The sequence below is a fragment of the Myxine glutinosa genome, chromosome 12 (assembly GCF_964187855.1).
Source record: "Myxine glutinosa chromosome 12, kmMyxGlut1.1, whole genome shotgun sequence".
In the NCBI taxonomy this organism is placed as follows: Eukaryota; Metazoa; Chordata; class Myxini; order Myxiniformes; family Myxinidae; genus Myxine; species Myxine glutinosa.
The window spans coordinates 60,821,256-60,840,977 of NC_136272.1; the positions used below are offsets into that span (position 1 = coordinate 60,821,256).

Genomic DNA, 19,722 nt, shown 5'->3' on the forward strand with positions numbered 1-19,722 from the left:
CACTGGTGCCGGTCTTGCTCTTCGGCTCCCTCTGCTGGCTAATGCTCTCTTCCTGATGTTGTCTTTCTTCTTTGCTGGCGGCCTATTTGCAATAATAAAAGCAAGCACAAAACGTGTCCATTGTTCTTTATTTATGGCCCACAGGGCCGACTAGGGGTGGTTCACCCTTGTGGCATAGGTACCCTGTGACCAAGGTCCGCCAGCAAGATCTCGGGCCTTCATGGCCGGTTCCAGCAGAGGGGCCATGCCCCAACCCATGGGGTCCATAAGTGGTGCTCAACCACAGACATGTGGTCCATAAGTGGTGCATCGATGCAGACAGCTGTGGTTGCGACAGTTCTGGCACACAATGGCGGACTCCCGCACGCTCCCCTCGGTGCCCAGTGGCGCACAGTCCTCGGGTGGGAGACAAAGGGGGGGGGGGGGGGGGAATAAGACAGGTGAGCGAGGGGTAAGGTCACAAGGGTACACATCAACAAGGCAATGCAAGACGAGGTGCGTACGGAGAGCGAAGTGAGAAATCTCGTCCCTACCGTACGTCACCCCCCCTGTTACCTACTCTACCCTTGCCCTTACCCCATATGTACAACAATTTACACATTACAAATCCGTCGCTACCGTCACGTCTTCCCCATTATTTCCCCGATACCAAATTCGTCCCCACAATCACTCTAACCAAATTTGCCATCACCCAATTCATCATCAATCCTCATAAGGAGGGAGAGATGGAACACAAAGCACAATGTCACACCCACGTCATGATGCATCTCACAATCCAAAACATTTGCACAATAAAATAATAAAAACATGGCATGGTGTGGAGTCCTGTTACCTCAAGTGAGTGGATGTAGATGGTGCAAGGAGTTCCTTAATCCTAACTATCTTCTAAATGACATTAACTCACTTTACACTACCCGGGGTCTTTCCCTGCCAAACCATTGGCCATCTTACTCTATGCGGTTTTAAGAACCAAATTCCCATTGACCAAACGGTGGTGCTTCATCAATTTGGGGTCTCACTCCCCCGATTCAACTCCCTGTGCCCTTGCACAATTTCAGGACTGGGTCGTGTGGCTCTCCCAGCAGGTCTACCCACCTGCACACCTCCACCACTGTAGTTGCCTCCGAGCTTACCTCCTCCTCACCCTACCTATCTAACTGGGGAAGGCCCTCTGGCGCTCTCCCCACTCGGTGCCCTCTGGCACTGGGCTACCCGGGTCCGTCCTCCGGATCCTCGGGCCCCATCCACAACTCTAACGGCTCCCAGAGCCCACCTGCGGCCTCACCTGGCCGACATCCTCACAGTGGTGGAGTGCTCAACCAACTACACATACTAACTGGCCACATGCCCAGCCATTTCCACGTCACCAATGCACCCATCCAAACTCCATTCTTCCACACGCACCACAGATGCCAATATCCAACCACAATTTACCTGTACCCTCTACCTAACGCTTAAACTACCCTCCCCGGGTATTCGTGATAGGGGTCCACTCTTCCCCCATTCACACCTTCGCACCATCCACTCCACTCCACAGTTTCCACCATACTCACTCCACGACCATCCATTCCATACTCCATATACTCCACACTCCATGTATTCCATACCACCATGCTCACCTGGATTTGCACACCTGTGCAATCACTCCTATACCTGGTGCTTCCTGCACCCTCCTTCCTCCCAGGACCATCCGGTCAACACAACACACATCACCATCACTCATTCATACACTGCTCCATACACCTGTTCAGTTGCACACCTGTGCAATCTCAATCGTTCCTCACTCACTGCTCCATACACTTCCACGCTCAATACACTTTCGATTCTCAAAACCATTGCCTCGGGCACCCAGATTTTCCCACGCTCATACACACATCTCTCCCGAGCATTGCCTAGCAATTCCTCATTTCACCGATATTAATACTCACTCACTCGGCATCATCTAATCTACCTGGTGCCCTGCTAAAACTCGCGCTTCCCCGTCGCCCCTTACATTATTGCGCTCCCTCGTCATTATCATCCAACTACCCTCTCTACGTCCCCACTACTTGTCCAAAGTCGCTACCTAACCTTACCGTTACCTATGGTCATCTTCTCTAGATCCCTACACACGATATCCTAACCCTCCCGGGCTAGTTTTCACTGCAATAAACCCCATAACTAGTGCGCCTTTGCCCCCGCTGTGAGGGATGGCAGAGTTGCCATCCCATCACATCGGGCATCTCTCACGACCAATTTGGCTCACCAAATTCCAGCCAATCAAAAAATTTCCAATCGTCTGCCAATCATTCTACCAATCATCAATCTGCCAATCATCAAATTTTGCTTTTCAATTTCGGGTCCAAAACACTATCATCATCACACGTCTACTCACTTGAGCCTCTCGGTGCGCCAATTCTTCTCCAAAGCTCGGCTTCGCAAAGCCGAGCAATGAATGCGGGTTGTTCGGTGCCGGCGGTTGGATCCGTCCGGCATTCGGTGCAGGGAAGGAGGTTTACTCGGGCCGAGATCCCACGCACCATCTCGGCACGGAGCCGTCCAATGGCCCGATCTCACCCTGCCGGAACGCCTCAACCACAAAGGGTTGCCGTGACGATCCTTCCTACCGGGCCGCCCGCTCCGCTTAGTGGAGCACGGACGCGGCCGTTCAGAGCGAGGCCCGGCGTGGACCGCGTACGGCGGTTCTTTCGAAACCGCCGTGGTTACGATCCCCCCTGGTTCCCGCGGCACGCAAACCCCGGCACGAACCGAGGGCCCGCTTCGGCTATAAGTCGATCTAACCGCTATCCCGTTTAGCGTCGATGCTCCACTTGCATGCTCACACCCCGCGTTCCGTTCCTTGCTCATACATCCAGCCGTTCCCATGCTCCTTGTCATTGCACCTTCTCTTACACACCCAGGTACACTCATTCCGCTCACAGACTTTGTCACACACCCGACCACCGCACACCTTAGCACACACTCGTCATTCGCACACCTCACCAACACACCTCTTCGCGCCCCCTCCTCGGTCACATCCTCTGTGACAACCACGGGTGTGCACTCACTTGCACACCCAATCACGTGCTTTACAACTAACTTCAGCGTGCATTCCCACACGTGCTCAACCATCTGAGGTGTGCTTCCTTTCATTCCAGGTGTGCATCCTCTCATTCCAGGCATGCATCCTCTCTCACCTGCCACAACCAACTCACGCTCCGTGTCACTCTCACTACTTTCACCACCACACTCGGTCGCGCATTCACGCTTACTCTCGACGGCGCGCTCTGTCCTCATGCAATCCGCTGTTACACACCTTTCTCGCGCATCCTCTTGCGCACACTCTCCCGTCACACCCTCCGTAACACTCACCACAGGTGTGCATTCTTTCGTTACATCCCCTGTAACACTCTCCACTACGCGCTTCCATGTGCCCTGCCGCACACGCGCTCCGACCAACTCACTCTCGACAGCACACTCATTCCTCGGCGCGCACTTTTTCCTCACACACCCCATAGTCGGACCTCCTCACACACCTCCTCCTTCACACTCTGTACCTGTCGCACACTTCACCAGCGGCCTCTCACGAACACCCGGGTCCAAACCAACCCCCAAGCCGACTGAATCTCCCCTCACACCATATACATTTCCGAGTATACCGCCACTCACCTTGGCACCTCGTCTCCGCACCTCCTTTGCCACCTGCAAACTCTTTATTTGGTTAGCAAGCACACCATCACGATTTGAGCACCGACCTTGCACATATTCCATCACTTCCTCCTTTATCTCCCTCTTAGTTTCCCTCCGTCTCTTCTTAATTTCACTCACCCCCTCTTCCACTTCCTCTAACTTTTGCTTCACCTCTTTTATTTCCCGGTGCGTCTCTTCAATTTCGTCCTCTAAGGCCACCTGGACCGTTTCTATGTGCGTCCTCACCTCCCGGTCCTTTGTCTCCATTGCCTCCGTCATCTCGTCCAACCTCTTTGTCAACCCCTCCTGTACCATCCGACATTGCCTCTTCGTCGCTATTAATTCATTTTTGATTTCTTTTTGTGTCGCTTTCAACCCTCCTAGTACCGCAGTGTTCTTTTCTACCTGCTCCACTAGTTCCTTTTGTCCCACCGTCAGCTGTTCCACCTCCTGCGTCAACTCCTCTATGCCCCCCTTGTAACTTTGCCGTCCCCCTTCTCACCTCTTTCTCCATACGCTCCTCACCTCGCTTTACCTCCTCGCGTACCCTCGAGACATCCTCGCTTACACCTCGTCTTATCTCCTCCCCCATTTCTCCCATCTCTTTAGTGGATGCCGCCCTCATCTGTTCCAATTCATCCCTCTGAGCATCCAGTTTACCTTCCAACCCGATTTTCACCTCCTCTATCTGGTTCCCAATCTGTTTGATTTCCCGGGCGGATTGCTCCCCTCTTTCCCGCAATTTGTCTTCCATCCTGGCTTCTAGCCCCGTTAACCCATTTTTCACCCCTTTTATCCCGTTGCCTAACTCCTCAAATTTATTGTCCAACCCCTCAAACTTATTGTTCAACCCCTTAAAATTATTGTCTAACCCCTCAAATTTATTGTTTAACCCGTCTCTTAATTGCTCACTGGTACACCGCGCTTCGTCCCTCATTCTGCTTTCCAACCCTACGATTTGGTTTCCCAATTGCTTACTATTCTTGGCCATAAGGGCCTCCATTTGCATCATAAAAAGGTTTAAATCCACCGGTGCTGCTACGGTCACGGGTGCGGCTAAATTTGGTGCCGCTGAAACCACGTGCGGGAGGGCACCATTTTGTGCGCCTGATACCTCCTCAACCACCTCCTCATTGTTCTCCTCCTCCATTTCTCCCACGTACATTTCCCCGAGGTCCTGGGTTACCCCTAACCCCTCTTTTATTTCCCCCACCGGCATCCCGTCGCCTTGACCATCCATGGCACGATTTTTAAATTTAGGATTTTATAAAACACAATTCTTGGGCCACTCGTAATTTGAGCGCGCTAAGCGCTTCAGGTCCGAATCTCGCTCCCGACACCAAATGTTGCAGAACCCAACGTCGGCCTCGGATCCCCTTAGAGGGGGGATTAATCCCCTCTTCTATAACTGACCGACGTGGTCCCTGGCGCTGTACAGCGACCTCCGGAAAGGCCGGTGGCACAGCCCCGTTCGTACCACGGACAGATGTTAATTGCCGAGCGGTTTTAAGCAACCGCGGCACGAACTATTAACAATGACTAGACCCGATCCTGAAACGTTGGCCAAATCGTGCCACAGGTTGTCAGTGGGGAAAAGACAAAGATGAAGGATGTAAGGGAAAGAAAGGCAAGGTAGGAAGAACAAATCTAATTTATTATTATTATTTACAAATCATCAAAATAACCAAGGAGAAAGAAGGATAAGAAAATAACGACAGAAAGGAGCCAGGAGACACAGTGAAACTCTAGCTTAACGAAACAGGCTTAACTTATACCCCAAGGACAAGACAAAGACAGACTACAAGCACACTTACACGGGGGACGATGACAGGAATGGCAGGAGGTGGATGGCTGGAGGGAGAGGAAGGTTCAGCTCGGACTGAAGCACGGTTGGGCCGGGAGGGAGCAGCCGCCGCCCTCTTGATCGGTCTCGCACGGCGCGTTCCTTCGCGGCCACGGTCGATACTGCCGGTGAAACCCGAAGCTGCTGTGGCTGAAGCTGCTGCGTGCCGCTGCTCTTTCAGGGATTCCTCCGCCTCATGCGCCGCGTGCTCTCCACCGGTTCATCTGCCTTCTCTCTCGTATCTCGTGGGGGCGTTGCATGATGGGTTCTCTCCCTGACGCATCTGCTCGTGGGGATCCCTTTCTCATCTCCATAAGCAGTCCCTCACTCCTCCTTTTATTGCCCTCCCCAGAATCAAGCCGCGGGCTATGAGGGCACGCCTACCGGTTCGCTCACCGCGGTGCTGATTGGTGGTTAAGGGCTCTCTGACTCCAACTTTTGATGACGATGAGGTGCCACGCCTTTCTTCCCCGAACAGAGCACATGCTTAATGGCGGCAATTGCAGACAACCGCCAAATGCAGTTGGCAATTGACGAAAGGGGGGATGTGCAGGGAATCTACCTTATTCCACTTTGGTGCAATGGAGTGTTAATTAATGGAAGACAAGGCCTTAACCTACATAGAATAAGGAGATAACTGTATAGAAGGATATATGATTGGCTACGTGTGGTATATGAAATAACTACAGGAACGACCTTTGACCTTTATACACAACAACTGGAGGAAGGAGGGTGATATTTTACAACACAAAAAAAACACCATTCTCAAATTCATAACAATATATATATATATATATATATATATATATATATATATATATATATATATATATATATATATATATATAATATATATATATATTGTTACGGATCTCAACGTCGGCCCTTTTCCCCTTACCAAGGGGGGGTCAGCCCCTTGTCTCTTACTGACTGACGTGAGTCCTGGAAATCCCAACGCTCCTTCCGGTCGGGAGCAGCCAGGGTAATTGGTCAATGAAAAGTCCTAAGGACCTGAGTGCCACTCCTGACCGTGAAGCAGGGAAGAGACTCCCGCTCGAACCACGGTTTTAGATAGACTAGTTGCCGAGCGGTTTTTAGCAACCCGGAGTTCGAGCCATTTAACAATTACTAACCCGATCCTGAGCGTTGGCCAAATCGTGCCACGTATATCAATGGGGGACAGGACGAAAGCGATCGGATGGGAAAGAAAACCAAAGTGAAGGAACAGATATTTATTAACTACTATTTACACAACCAAAGAAACCAAAGGAGAAGGAAAGAAACGAAAGTAATTTACAGAAGAAGAAGAAGAAGAAGAAGACACAGAGCAATTTTTGGCTTATCTACACAGGCCTAACTTATACCCCAGACAACACAGAGGACAGACGACGAGCAGACTCACACGAATGAGGGATGAAAGGAATGGCAGAAGGTTTGTTCAGCTGGCGAGGTTCCGTTCCGACCCACGACTCTCTCTCTCTCTCTCTCTCTCTCTCTCTCTCTCTCTCTCTCTCTCTCTCTGTCGGTAACACTGGGATTTTCCTCTCCAGATCCTCTTCCTCCTCGTACCTCGAACCCAGCTCCAGCTTTGAACCAACTCAGCAGCACGTACCCAGCTCTCGTACCAGCTCTGAACCAAAATCCAGCTCTTGAACCAACGCAGCAGCACGTACCAGCCTTTTTTGTGTGCGATCGTCGCACGCATATATCGAGCAGGGTCGTGACACGCCCTCGGCCGTTTGGGTACCGCCCCCGTGCTCTGTTTTGTGGCCTTCGATGGCAATGCCACGATCTTGTAACCTTATTTGGGCATGGAGCTGAACAGCCCCGCCCCCGTGGCGAGCCACGGGCTTGAAGCCGTATTTTGGCATAGAGCTGAACAGCCCCGCCCCCTTGGCGAGCCACGGGCTTGTCTCTTCTCGGCAACCCCGCCCTTCTTGTCCAAACAGAGCACGGAGCACATGTTCACAATGGCGGCGAACGCCGCTTTCAAACCAGGGCCAGTTGAGAGGGCGCGCACCCCACGCTTGTCAAGCTGTTTTGCACGGAGAGAGAGAGAGTTTTGCTGGGAAATGAAATCCTTCAAGTGGACCTATCTTATTTGATTTGGTGCAATGCAATGAACTAGTGGAAAAACAGAGCCTTATACTGACATATAATAAAGAGATAACTATTTAGAAGGTCCTATGATTTTCTACGTGGCGATGGACTAACTAAGGGGATGACCTTTGATCTTTACAATTAATGGAGGTATTTACAAGGAATTATTACATTATTTACAGAGGGTGATATTTACAAACAATTACCAACGTGCATGATTCTCAAATCCGCAACAATATATATATATATATATATCAGTCACTATGCGACCTTCATATCATCAGTGGAGAACCGCCAGCAAGGTGTCCCATACAGCTGCTGCTGCACCTTGCTGGGAGCGATACGCACCGCCTGCCACGCGGTGACGTTATCTCTGGTATCCACTCATCATATGGAGTCGACCTGACGGTATATATATATATATATATATATATACCGTATATATATATATATACCATATATATATATATATATATATATATATATACAGTGGTACCTCGGCTTACGAGTTTAATCCGTTCCGTGACGGAGCTCGTAAGCCAAATCGCTCGTAAGTCAAAGCAAATTTTCCCATTCAAATGCATTGAAATGCTATTAATCCGTTCCAGCCTCAAAAAAAAAACACCAATTTTTTTTGTTAGGTGCTTTTAAATAACAAAAATGTACTTTATAAATAACAAATAATGTATAAACAAGCACGACCTCGTATATACTGTACATAATACAAGAGAATGTAAAGAAATAAACTGGTTTTATTAAGCAGAGGAGAAGAGCATGCCAGGTGAGGTGTGCGTGTTGTCGACTTGGCGAGGCAGTACGATCGTACTCCTTCTACGATATGTACGATTTTGAAGCAGAAGGAGTCCATAAAGGCTATAACGCCAGCCAAGGGCGTTACGATTATTTCAAAGCTCCGGACCTCTATCCATGAAGATATGGAGAAGTTGTTGTTTGTGTGGTTGAAGGAGAAGCAGCTCGCAGGAGATACCGTGACCGAGAGCATCATGTGTTTGAAAAGATTGAAACTCGGATATCGAGCACGGACCACGAGGTGTTTTTTCTTTTTTCTTAATCTCGGTTTCAGTGAACTTTTGCTCTGTGCTCACGTGTACTGTACCTGTACCTGTAATGGTACGTCAGAGGATGGCACCTGTTGTCATCATATTAAGTGCAAGATGTTCTGCATCGTAAGTTGGTACACCGTGGTCTTTCGGCGGTGTTTAAGCCGGCCGTCTTGGCTTCTGTCACCATTGGCATTGAGTCTTTCGATGTAGGTAGGTCGTTGTGTGCCCGGTGCCTTGGCCGAATTCCTTCATTGCTGCATTGTTAGCTCACCTGGTTTTTTTATACCACATCTTTGGTTATCGGACCAGCGAATGACGTCATCTCCTCCAAAGTATGGCTTATTCTCACTTGTCTTGGACGATCTTCTACTTCTAGCCTTCCACCGTGCATTTGGTGTCCACTGTACTTACTGTACAGTGCCTGGTAAATTGATGTAATGGGTTTTTGACCGTCAACGCCATGAACCGTCATGAACCGTCATGAACCGTCAACCGTCATGAACCGTCAACCGCCATGAACCGCCATGAACCGTCAACGCCATGAACCGCTAACACTCAAAAGCCCATTTATCGCGCCTTATAAAGCAAAACGCAAACCGAAAGCCATGCCTCTCAAGCGAGGCGTGCTTCCGTGGTCACGTGATCCACAGGTGTAGCTCATTATACCCGCACGCGCGACACACGCTTTGGCGGTTCACGTGACCAGCCACTCTGGAGGCGGGGATCCCCGCCGATGACGTCACCGGCTGAGCAAGGGAGATTCCTCGCTCATGTATTTCGACGATTGCTGTGTTTTATATCCAAGCAGAGATGCTTTCACGGCAAGATAACCGCGTGACCGGAACCGGAAGCCACAACCGGAAAATTCAAAAAAATAAATTTTTTGAGCTCGTACATCGGATCTCGGCTCGTATCCCAAAGCAACAAACCGCCCGAGCGACGGCTCGTTATCCCGAAAAACTCGTACGTTGGGGCACTCGTAAGCCGAGGTACCACTGTATATATATATATATATATATATATATATATATATATATATATATATACATATATATATATATATATATATATATATATATATATATATTTACCGTTAAAGGCCATTTTTCCCCGCAGAGCAGGGGTAAGAGAGAGAATGAGAGGGAGAGAGAGAAAATGGCGTGTATGTATATATATATATATATACATATATATACATATATATACATATATATATATCAGTTACTTTGCGATTTCATACCATCAGTGGTGAACCGCCATTAAGGTATCCCATCCAAGCTATGCTGTACCTTAATGGGAGCGATAAGTGCCATCTGCCACATGGCACATTACCTCTGGTATCCACTCATTATATGGAATCCCCTGGATGCAGCCGGGAGCAAACCAATCCAAATATATGTGCAGTTCTCCAGCTTTCAATGAGCGCAAGTAATGACGTCACTGCCATGTACATACGCTCTGCCTGTCAAGCTCTCAAGAGAACCCTCTGACAGAGCAGAATTTTGATCTTAGTTCAGATACTGTCATAAGTGTATGTAAAACTCACAGTTACCGACCTGGTTTCGCCCTTTTGGGGCTCATCAGGGCAACGCAGTGAGTACTGCATACACTTATGACTCTGAAAACCTTTCGGTTATATACCAGTTACTTTGCGATTTCATACCATCAGTGGTGAACCGCCATTAAGGTATCCCATCCAGCTATGCTGTACCTTAATGGGAGCGATAAGTGCCATCTGCCACATGGCACATTACCTCTGGTATCCACTCATTATATGGAATCCCCTGGATGCAGCCGGGAGCAAACCAATCCAAATATATGTGCAGTTCTCCCAGCTTTCAATGAGCGCAAGTAATGACGTCACTGCCATGTACATACGCTCTGCCTGTCAAGCTCTCAAGAGAACCCTCTGACAGAGCAGAATTTTGATCTTAGTTCAGATACTGTCCATAAGTGTATGTAAAACTCACAGTTACCGGACCTGGTTTCGCCCTTTTGGGGCTCATCAGGGCAACGCAGTGAGTACTGCATACACTTATGACTCTGAAAACCTTTCGGTTATATACCAGTTACTTTGCGATTTCATACCATCAGTGGTGAACCGCCATTAAGGTATCCCATCCAGCTATGCTGTACCTTAATGGGAGCGATAAGTGCCATCTGCCACATGGCACATTACCTCTGGTATCCACTCATTATATGGAATCCCCTGGATGCAGCCGGGAGCAAACCAATCCAAATATATGTGCAGTTCTCCAGCTTTCAATGAGCGCAAGTAATGACGTCACTGCCATGTACATACGCTCTGCCTGTCAAGCTCTCAAGAGAACCCTCTGACAGAGCAGAATTTTGATCTTAGTTCAGATACTGTCATAAGTGTATGTAAAACTCACAGTTACCGACCTGGTTTCGCCCTTTTGGGGCTCATCAGGGCAACGCAGTGAGTACTGCATACACTTATGACTCTGAAAACCTTTCGGTTATATACCAGTTACTTTGCGATTTCATACCATCAGTGGTGAACCGCCATTAAGGTATCCCATCCAGCTATGCTGTACCTTAATGGGAGCGATAAGTGCCATCTGCCACATGGCACATTACCTCTGGTATCCACTCATTATATGGAATCCCCTGGATGCAGCCGGGAGCAAACCAATCCAAATATATGTGCAGTTCTCCAGCTTTCAATGAGCGCAAGTAATGACGTCACTGCCATGTACATACGCTCTGCCTGTCAAGCTCTCAAGAGAACCCTCTGACAGAGCAGAATTTTGATCTTAGTTCAGATACTGTCATAAGTGTATGTACATGGTTTTCAGAGTCATAAGTGTATGCAGTACTCACTGCGTTGCCCTGATGAGCCCCAAAAGGGCGAAACCAGGTCGGTAACTGTGAGTTTTACATACACTTATGACAGTATCTGAACTAAGATCAAAATTCTGCTCTGTCAGAGGGTTCTCTTGAGAGCTTGACAGGCAGAGCGTATGTACATGGCAGTGACGTCATTACTTGCGCTCATTGAAAGCTGGAGAACTGCACATATATTTGGATTGGTTTGCTCCCGGCTGCATCCAGGGGATTCCATATAATGAGTGGATACCAGAGGTAATGTGCCATGTGGCAGATGGCACTTATCGCTCCCATTAAGGTACAGCATAGCTGGATGGGATACCTTAATGGCGGTTCACCACTGATGGTATGAAATCGCAAAGTAACTGGTATATAACCGAAAGGTTTTCAGAGTCATAAGTGTATGCAGTACTCACTGCGTTGCCCTGATGAGCCCCAAAAGGGCGAAACCAGGTCGGTAACTGTGAGTTTTACATACACTTATGACAGTATCTGAACTAAGATCAAAATTCTGCTCTGTCAGAGGGTTCTCTTGAGAGCTTGACAGGCAGAGCGTATGTACATGGCAGTGACGTCATTACTTGCGCTCATTGAAAGCTGGAGAACTGCACATATATTTGGATTGGTTTGCTCCCGGCTGCATCCAGGGGATTCCATATAATGAGTGGATACCAGAGGTAATGTGCCATGTGGCAGATGGCACTTATCGCTCCCATTAAGGTACAGCATAGCTGGATGGGATACCTTAATGGCGGTTCACCACTGATGGTATGAAATCGCAAAGTAACTGGTATATAACCGAAAGGTTTTCAGAGTCATAAGTGTATGCAGTACTCACTGCGTTGCCCTGATGAGCCCCAAAAGGGCGAAACCAGGTCGGTAACTGTGAGTTTTACATACACTTATGACAGTATCTGAACTAAGATCAAAATTCTGCTCTGTCAGAGGGTTCTCTTGAGAGCTTGACAGGCAGAGCGTATGTACATGGCAGTGACGTCATTACATGCGCTCATTGAAAGCTGGAGAACTGCACATATATTTGGATTGGTTTGCTCCCGGCTGCATCCAGGGGATTCCATATAATGAGTGGATACCAGAGGTAATGTGCCATGTGGCAGATGGCACTTATCGCTCCCATTAAGGTACAGCATAGCTGGATGGGATACCTTAATGGCGGTTCACCACTGATGGTATGAAATCGCAAAGTAACTGGTATATAACCGAAAGGTTTTCAGAGTCATAAGTGTATGCAGTACTCACTGCGTTGCCCTGATGAGCCCCAAAAGGGCGAAACCAGGTCGGTAACTGTGAGTTTTACATACACTTATGACAGTATCTGAACTAAGATCAAAATTCTGCTCTGTCAGAGGGTTCTCTTGAGAGCTTGACAGGCAGAGCGTATGTACATGGCAGTGACGTCATTACTTGCGCTCATTGAAAGCTGGAGAACTGCACATATATTTGGATTGGTTTGCTCCCGGCTGCATCCAGGGGATTCCATATAATGAGTGGATACCAGAGGTAATGTGCCATGTGGCAGATGGCACTTATCGCTCCCATTAAGGTACAGCATAGCTGGATGGGATACCTTAATGGCGGTTCACCACTGATGGTATGAAATCGCAAAGTAACTGGTATATAACCGAAAGGTTTTCAGAGTCATAAGTGTATGCAGTACTCACTGCGTTGCCCTGATGAGCCCCAAAAGGGCGAAACCAGGTCGGTAACTGTGAGTTTTACATACACTTATGACAGTATCTGAACTAAGATCAAAATTCTGCTCTGTCAGAGGGTTCTCTTGAGAGCTTGACAGGCAGAGCGTATGTACATGGCAGTGACGTCATTACTTGCGCTCATTGAAAGCTGGAGAACTGCACATATATTTGGATTGGTTTGCTCCCGGCTGCATCCAGGGGATTCCATATAATGAGTGGATACCAGAGGTAATGTGCCATGTGGCAGATGGCACTTATCGCTCCCATTAAGGTACAGCATAGCTGGATGGGATACCTTAATGGCGGTTCACCACTGATGGTATGAAATCGCAAAGTAACTGGTATATAACCGAAAGGTTTTCAGAGTCATAAGTGTATGCAGTACTCACTGCGTTGCCCTGATGAGCCCCAAAAGGGCGAAACCAGGTCGGTAACTGTGAGTTTTACATACACTTATGACAGTATCTGAACTAAGATCAAAATTCTGCTCTGTCAGAGGGTTCTCTTGAGAGCTTGACAGGCAGAGCGTATGTACATGGCAGTGACGTCATTACTTGCGCTCATTGAAAGCTGGAGAACTGCACATATATTTGGATTGGTTTGCTCCCGGCTGCATCCAGGGGATTCCATATAATGAGTGGATACCAGAGGTAATGTGCCATGTGGCAGATGGCACTTATCGCTCCCATTAAGGTACAGCATAGCTGGATGGGATACCTTAATGGCGGTTCACCACTGATGGTATGAAATCGCAAAGTAACTGGTATATAACCGAAAGGTTTTCAGAGTCATAAGTGTATGCAGTACTCACTGCGTTGCCCTGATGAGCCCCAAAAGGGCGAAACCAGGTCGGTAACTGTGAGTTTTACATACACTTATGACAGTATCTGAACTAAGATCAAAATTCTGCTCTGTCAGAGGGTTCTCTTGAGAGCTTGACAGGCAGAGCGTATGTACATGGCAGTGACGTCATTACTTGCGCTCATTGAAAGCTGGAGAACTGCACATATATTTGGATTGGTTTGCTCCCGGCTGCATCCAGGGGATTCCATATAATGAGTGGATACCAGAGGTAATGTGCCATGTGGCAGATGGCACTTATCGCTCCCATTAAGGTACAGCATAGCTGGATGGGATACCTTAATGGCGGTTCACCACTGATGGTATGAAATCGCAAAGTAACTGGTATATAACCGAAAGGTTTTCAGAGTCATAAGTGTATGCAGTACTCACTGCGTTGCCCTGATGAGCCCCAAAAGGGCGAAACCAGGTCGGTAACTGTGAGTTTTACATACACTTATGACAGTATCTGAACTAAGATCAAAATTCTGCTCTGTCAGAGGGTTCTCTTGAGAGCTTGACAGGCAGAGCGTATGTACATGGCAGTGACGTCATTACTTGCGCTCATTGAAAGCTGGAGAACTGCACATATATTTGGATTGGTTTGCTCCCGGCTGCATCCAGGGGATTCCATATAATGAGTGGATACCAGAGGTAATGTGCCATGTGGCAGATGGCACTTATCGCTCCCATTAAGGTACAGCATAGCTGGATGGGATACCTTAATGGCGGTTCACCACTGATGGTATGAAATCGCAAAGTAACTGGTATATAACCGAAAGGTTTTCAGAGTCATAAGTGTATGCAGTACTCACTGCGTTGCCCTGATGAGCCCCAAAAGGGCGAAACCAGGTCGGTAACTGTGAGTTTTACATACACTTATGACAGTATCTGAACTAAGATCAAAATTCTGCTCTGTCAGAGGGTTCTCTTGAGAGCTTGACAGGCAGAGCGTATGTACATGGCAGTGACGTCATTACTTGCGCTCATTGAAAGCTGGAGAACTGCACATATATTTGGATATATATATATATATATGTATATACAGTCACGTGAAAAAGTAAGTACACCCCATGTAAAGTTTTGACTTTTTCAACATACAGCTATTTGATCTTCATTTCAACAATATTGATAGATAAAGGTGATATAATATAACAAATATCATGAAACATTTACATTTTGTAGTCCATTGTATAATTTAAATAAACATAAATGCAAATTTCGCATGTGGAAAAAGTAAGTACAGCCCTACATTTATCACTACTTCAAATACCTAAAATTAGAATCAGGTGCACCAGCTCAGGTGCAAATGATTCGGACATCGTTGGATAGGATCTTGGAGGAACCTGTCTTATTTAAACCTCAGACATATAGTTTGGTTTGCTCTTTGTTGTTGAAGTGTGCAGCGTCACCATGCCGAGATCAAAAGAGCTCTCTGATGCCTTCAGAAAGAAGGTTATAGATGCCTACGAGTCTGGGAAGGGATTTAAAAAGATCTCCAAACAATTTGAAATCAATCATTTGACTGTCCGGAAGATCATCTACAAGTGGAGAAGATTCTAAACAACTGCCAACTTGTTCAGGCGAGGCCGCCCCAGCAAGTTCAGCCAGAGAGCAGACCGTTAGATGCTGAAAGAAGTCTCTAAGAACCCCAGAATGTCATCACGGGACCAACAGGTAGCTCTTGCCACTGTTGCTGTCGAAGTGCACGAGTCTACCATTAGAAAGAGGTTGCACAAATTTGATCTACATGGGAGGTGTGCCAGGAGGAAACCTTTGCTGTCCAGAAAAAAACATCAGGGCAAGACTAAAGCTTGCCAATGAACACATAGGCAAAGACCAGCACTTCTGGAATAATGTGCTCTGGACAGATGAGTCAAACGTGGAGCGATTTGGCCACAGTACCAGAAGACATGTTTAGCGAAAACCAAAGACAGCATTTGACCACAAGAACCTGATACCAACTGTAAAGCATGGTGGTGGAAGTATTATGGTTTGGGGCAGCTTTGCTGCATCAGGGCCTGGGCAGCTCACCATCATATAATCCACTACGAATCCTTAATTGTACCAGAGGGTGCTTGAGGATAATGTGAGGCCATCTGTCGGAAAGTTGAAGCTCAACCGAAGGTGGACCTTGCAACATGACAATGACCCTAAACATACCAGTAAATCCACCAAGGAATGGCTGAAAAGAAAGAAATAGAGGTTTCTGGAATGGCCATGTCAAAGTCCGGATCAAAATCCCATCGAGATGTTGTGGGGGGATTTGAAACGAGCTGTGCATGCAAGAAACCCCTCAAACATCGCACAGCTGAAAGAATTCTGCATGGAGGAGTGGGCAAAAATTTCTCCCAGTCGATGTCAGAGAGTGGTAGACAGTTATAACTTATAAGAAACGCCTACTTGAGGTTGTTTCTGCCAAAGGGGGCAATACCACCTATTACAGCCAAGGGTGTACTTCCTTTTTCCACATGCGAAATTTGCATTTATGTTTATTTAAATTATACAATGGACTACAAAATGTAAATGTTTCATGATATTTGTTATATTATATCACCTGTATCTATCAATATTGTTGAAATGAAGATCAAATAGCTGTATGTTGAAATATGTTGAAAAAGTCAAAACTTTACATGGGGTGTACTACTGTACTTACATTTTCACGTGACTATATATATATATATTTATATAACATGTTTTTGTCAATTAGCTTCACCCCTTAAAAAATGAAAACATACAGTGAGGGCAGCATGCAGGTGGATTGTATGAGTGGTCAAATAAGTTGCTGGATTACCATCAACTTTGATGCAACAAACCGATTCATGCCTGGGCATGCAGCAGGTCACGAGAGGCATCCTCCAGCCAGGATTGCTCAAAGATCTTTTGTTCTGCTTGTTCAGCACTGCCGCTGAGGGATTTCACCGCATGACATGTTTTGCCTCTCAAGCATGTGACTAAGGTTTTCCCAATGCTTTTTTCTGTCAGAGGCTACACAGTTATCAAAAAAAAACTCGCATTTCCTCCTTTTAGGTTATTTATGTTGCTATTATATCATGTCACCACCAAAAAACAGCATATATGGGAAAGGATTATTATACAAACGTTGGATTGTTTGCCCAAAACTACAGTACATGCCTGCAAAAGTATATGCAGGAGGTGAATACTGTTTCTTGAAAAATATGTACCCATCTATTGAAAACCTACATAGGCTGCCCAAAAATAGAAACCTCCTGCCCAAGTTATGTGCTGAAACCTCTTGTGTGCGATCCCAGACCTACCTACAGTGCCTTCAGAAAATATTCACACCCCTTGACTTTTTCACATTTTGTTACAGCCTAAATTTAAAATAGATTTCATTGATATGTTTTTTGTCATTGATATTGATCTGATATTGATATTTCATTGATATTGATATTTTTTATTTTTAGAAATTGTTACAAAATAATTAAAAGTGAAATACAGAAATATCTAATTTACATATTCAATCCCGAGTCATTGCTTCATAGGAGTGCCTTTGGCAGTGATGACAGTTTCGAGTCTTCTTGGGTATGTCTGTATCAGCTTTGCGCATCTGGATTTGGGGAGTTTCTCCCATTCTTCCTTGCAGATTTGCTCAAATTCTGTCAAGTTGGAAGGGGAGCGTCGGTGAACAGAAATCTTCAAGTCTTTCCACAGATTCTCAATGAGATTCAAATCTGGGCTTTGGCTGCGCCACCAAAGGACTTTCACGTTATTTTTCTGAAGCCATTCCAGTGTTGCTTTGGGTCTATGCTTGGGGTCATTGTCCTGTTGGAACATAAATCTTCATCACAGTCGAGGGCCTTTGGCACTCTGAAAAATTCTCCTCAAGGACTTGCATGTATTTGTCTCCATTCATTATTCCCTTTATCCTTTCAAGTGTCTCAGTCCTTACAAGTATCCTTACTCTTATTAGTTGAGTATCCTTCCAAGTCATCCGCAGCTCAATGGAATACTGCTCTCCCCTCTGGGCTGGTGCTTCTGCCTCACATCCAGCTTGGTTTCACGCGGTTGAAACCAAAGCATTTAGAATCATTGGAATCTCCCGCGATGAAGCTGATTCTGAGGGCCTTTCTTTTTCTCTCACCGCAGGCAGGTAGGTGGTTTTTCTGTCTTCTACAGACTCCTCTCCGGCCTTGTTCCCCCTACTCTGTCTGTGCTCTGTCCCCCAAATATTCCTGCAGGACGCACAAGATCTGCCAGCAACCCTCTTCTGGAGAAACTGCCAAAATCAAGACTCTCTGCTCACCTTCACTCTTTCATTCCTCTTTTCTCCCGCCTCTGGAACAAACTCCCTCACTCTCATCAATCCCACTCCTCCATCCAGGTTTTTAAAACAGCTGTTCACCACCATCTCTTATCTTCCCCCATCCAAAACCTTGATCTTTTCTACCCCCGTTAAAACACCCCAAATCCGCCTCTTTAAATCCCCAACTTCTTTCCTGAAATTCCTGCAAGTGTTCATTTGCTTTATACCGTGTACCCCTCCCTCCTCCCTCAGCCCTCCCCCTTCCACAGATCTACCGACGTCCTTGTTCTCTTCTGTTGTTGTGCTTGTGTGCTTCCCTCTCTCCCCCTCTTGTCTCCTGCTCCCTTCATTGCATGTTGTATGTGTCTGTGTATCTTTTCATGTTCAATGTGTTAGCTCTTACACGAATCTCGATTCTGTATTTAAAAGAAAAAAGAAAAAAAAAGTCCTGCCACTGAAAATCATCGCCATAGAATGATGCTGCCTCCACCATGCTTCACAGTAGGGATGGTGTTAGATGGGTGATGAACTGTGCTTGCTTTCAGCCAGACATAGTGCTTTGCATTCAGGCCAAAGAGTTCAATTTATGTCTCATCAGACCACAGAATATTTTTCCTCATGCTCTCTGAGTCTTTCACGTGCCTTTTTTCAAACTCTATGCGTGTTGTATGTGCCTTTTTCTCAGGAATGGCTTCAGTATGGCCACTCTCCCATAAAACCTAGATTTATGACGTGCTACAGAAACTGTTCTTCCGGCAGGTTCTCCCATCTCAGCTGAGGAATTCTGTAGTTCTGTCAGAGTGGTCATTGGGTTCTTGGGTTCTTGGTCACCTCCCTGACCGAGGTCCTTCTTGCCAGGTTGCTCAGTTTGGTCAGACGGCCAGCTCTAGGAAGAGTCTGGGTCGTTCCATATTCTTTCCATTTCCTAATGATGGAGCTCACTGTGCTCTTGGGAACTTTCAACACTCTAGAAATTGTTTTATTCCCTTCCCCTTATTTATGCCTCCTCACAATTCTATCTCGGAGTTCTACGGACAGTTCCTTGGACTTCATGGTGGATTTTCTGCTCTGACATGCACTGTCAACTGTGGGATCTTGTATAGAAAGGTGTGTTTCTTTATAAATAATGTCCAATCAATAATTGAATTGGCCACAGGTGGGCTCCAATCAAGTTGTAGAGACATCTCAAGGATGATTAAAGGAAATTGTATGCACCTGAGCTCAATTTTGGAGTATAATAGCAAAGGAGTTAAATAATTATTGACTCGACATTTCAGCTTTTCATTTTGAATTATTTTGTTAAAAGTTGTAAAAAGAAATTCCACTTTGACATTATGGGGTATTGTGTGTAGATCAGTGACAAAAAAATCTCAA

At 46.6% G+C, this 19,722-nt stretch overlaps 1 protein-coding gene across 3 annotated transcripts in view; it reads left to right on the forward strand.

Annotated features, from left to right (window-relative positions):
• LOC137437451 (mitogen-activated protein kinase kinase kinase kinase 5) overlaps positions 1–19,722 on the forward strand; it is a 176,132-nt gene that overhangs the window by 149,918 nt on the left and 6,492 nt on the right. Inside the window, exon 31 of one of the 3 annotated variants that reach the window (XM_078766851.1) lies at positions 8,578–8,699. The exons of the other annotated variants lie outside the window; for them this stretch is intronic. Coding sequence (XP_078622977.1) covers positions 8,578–8,684 — 107 coding nt within the window. The 3' untranslated portion in view covers positions 8,685–8,699. Of the gene's footprint in view, positions 1–8,577; positions 8,700–19,722 lie in introns of those variants that run through there. 3 annotated transcript variants of the gene reach the window in all.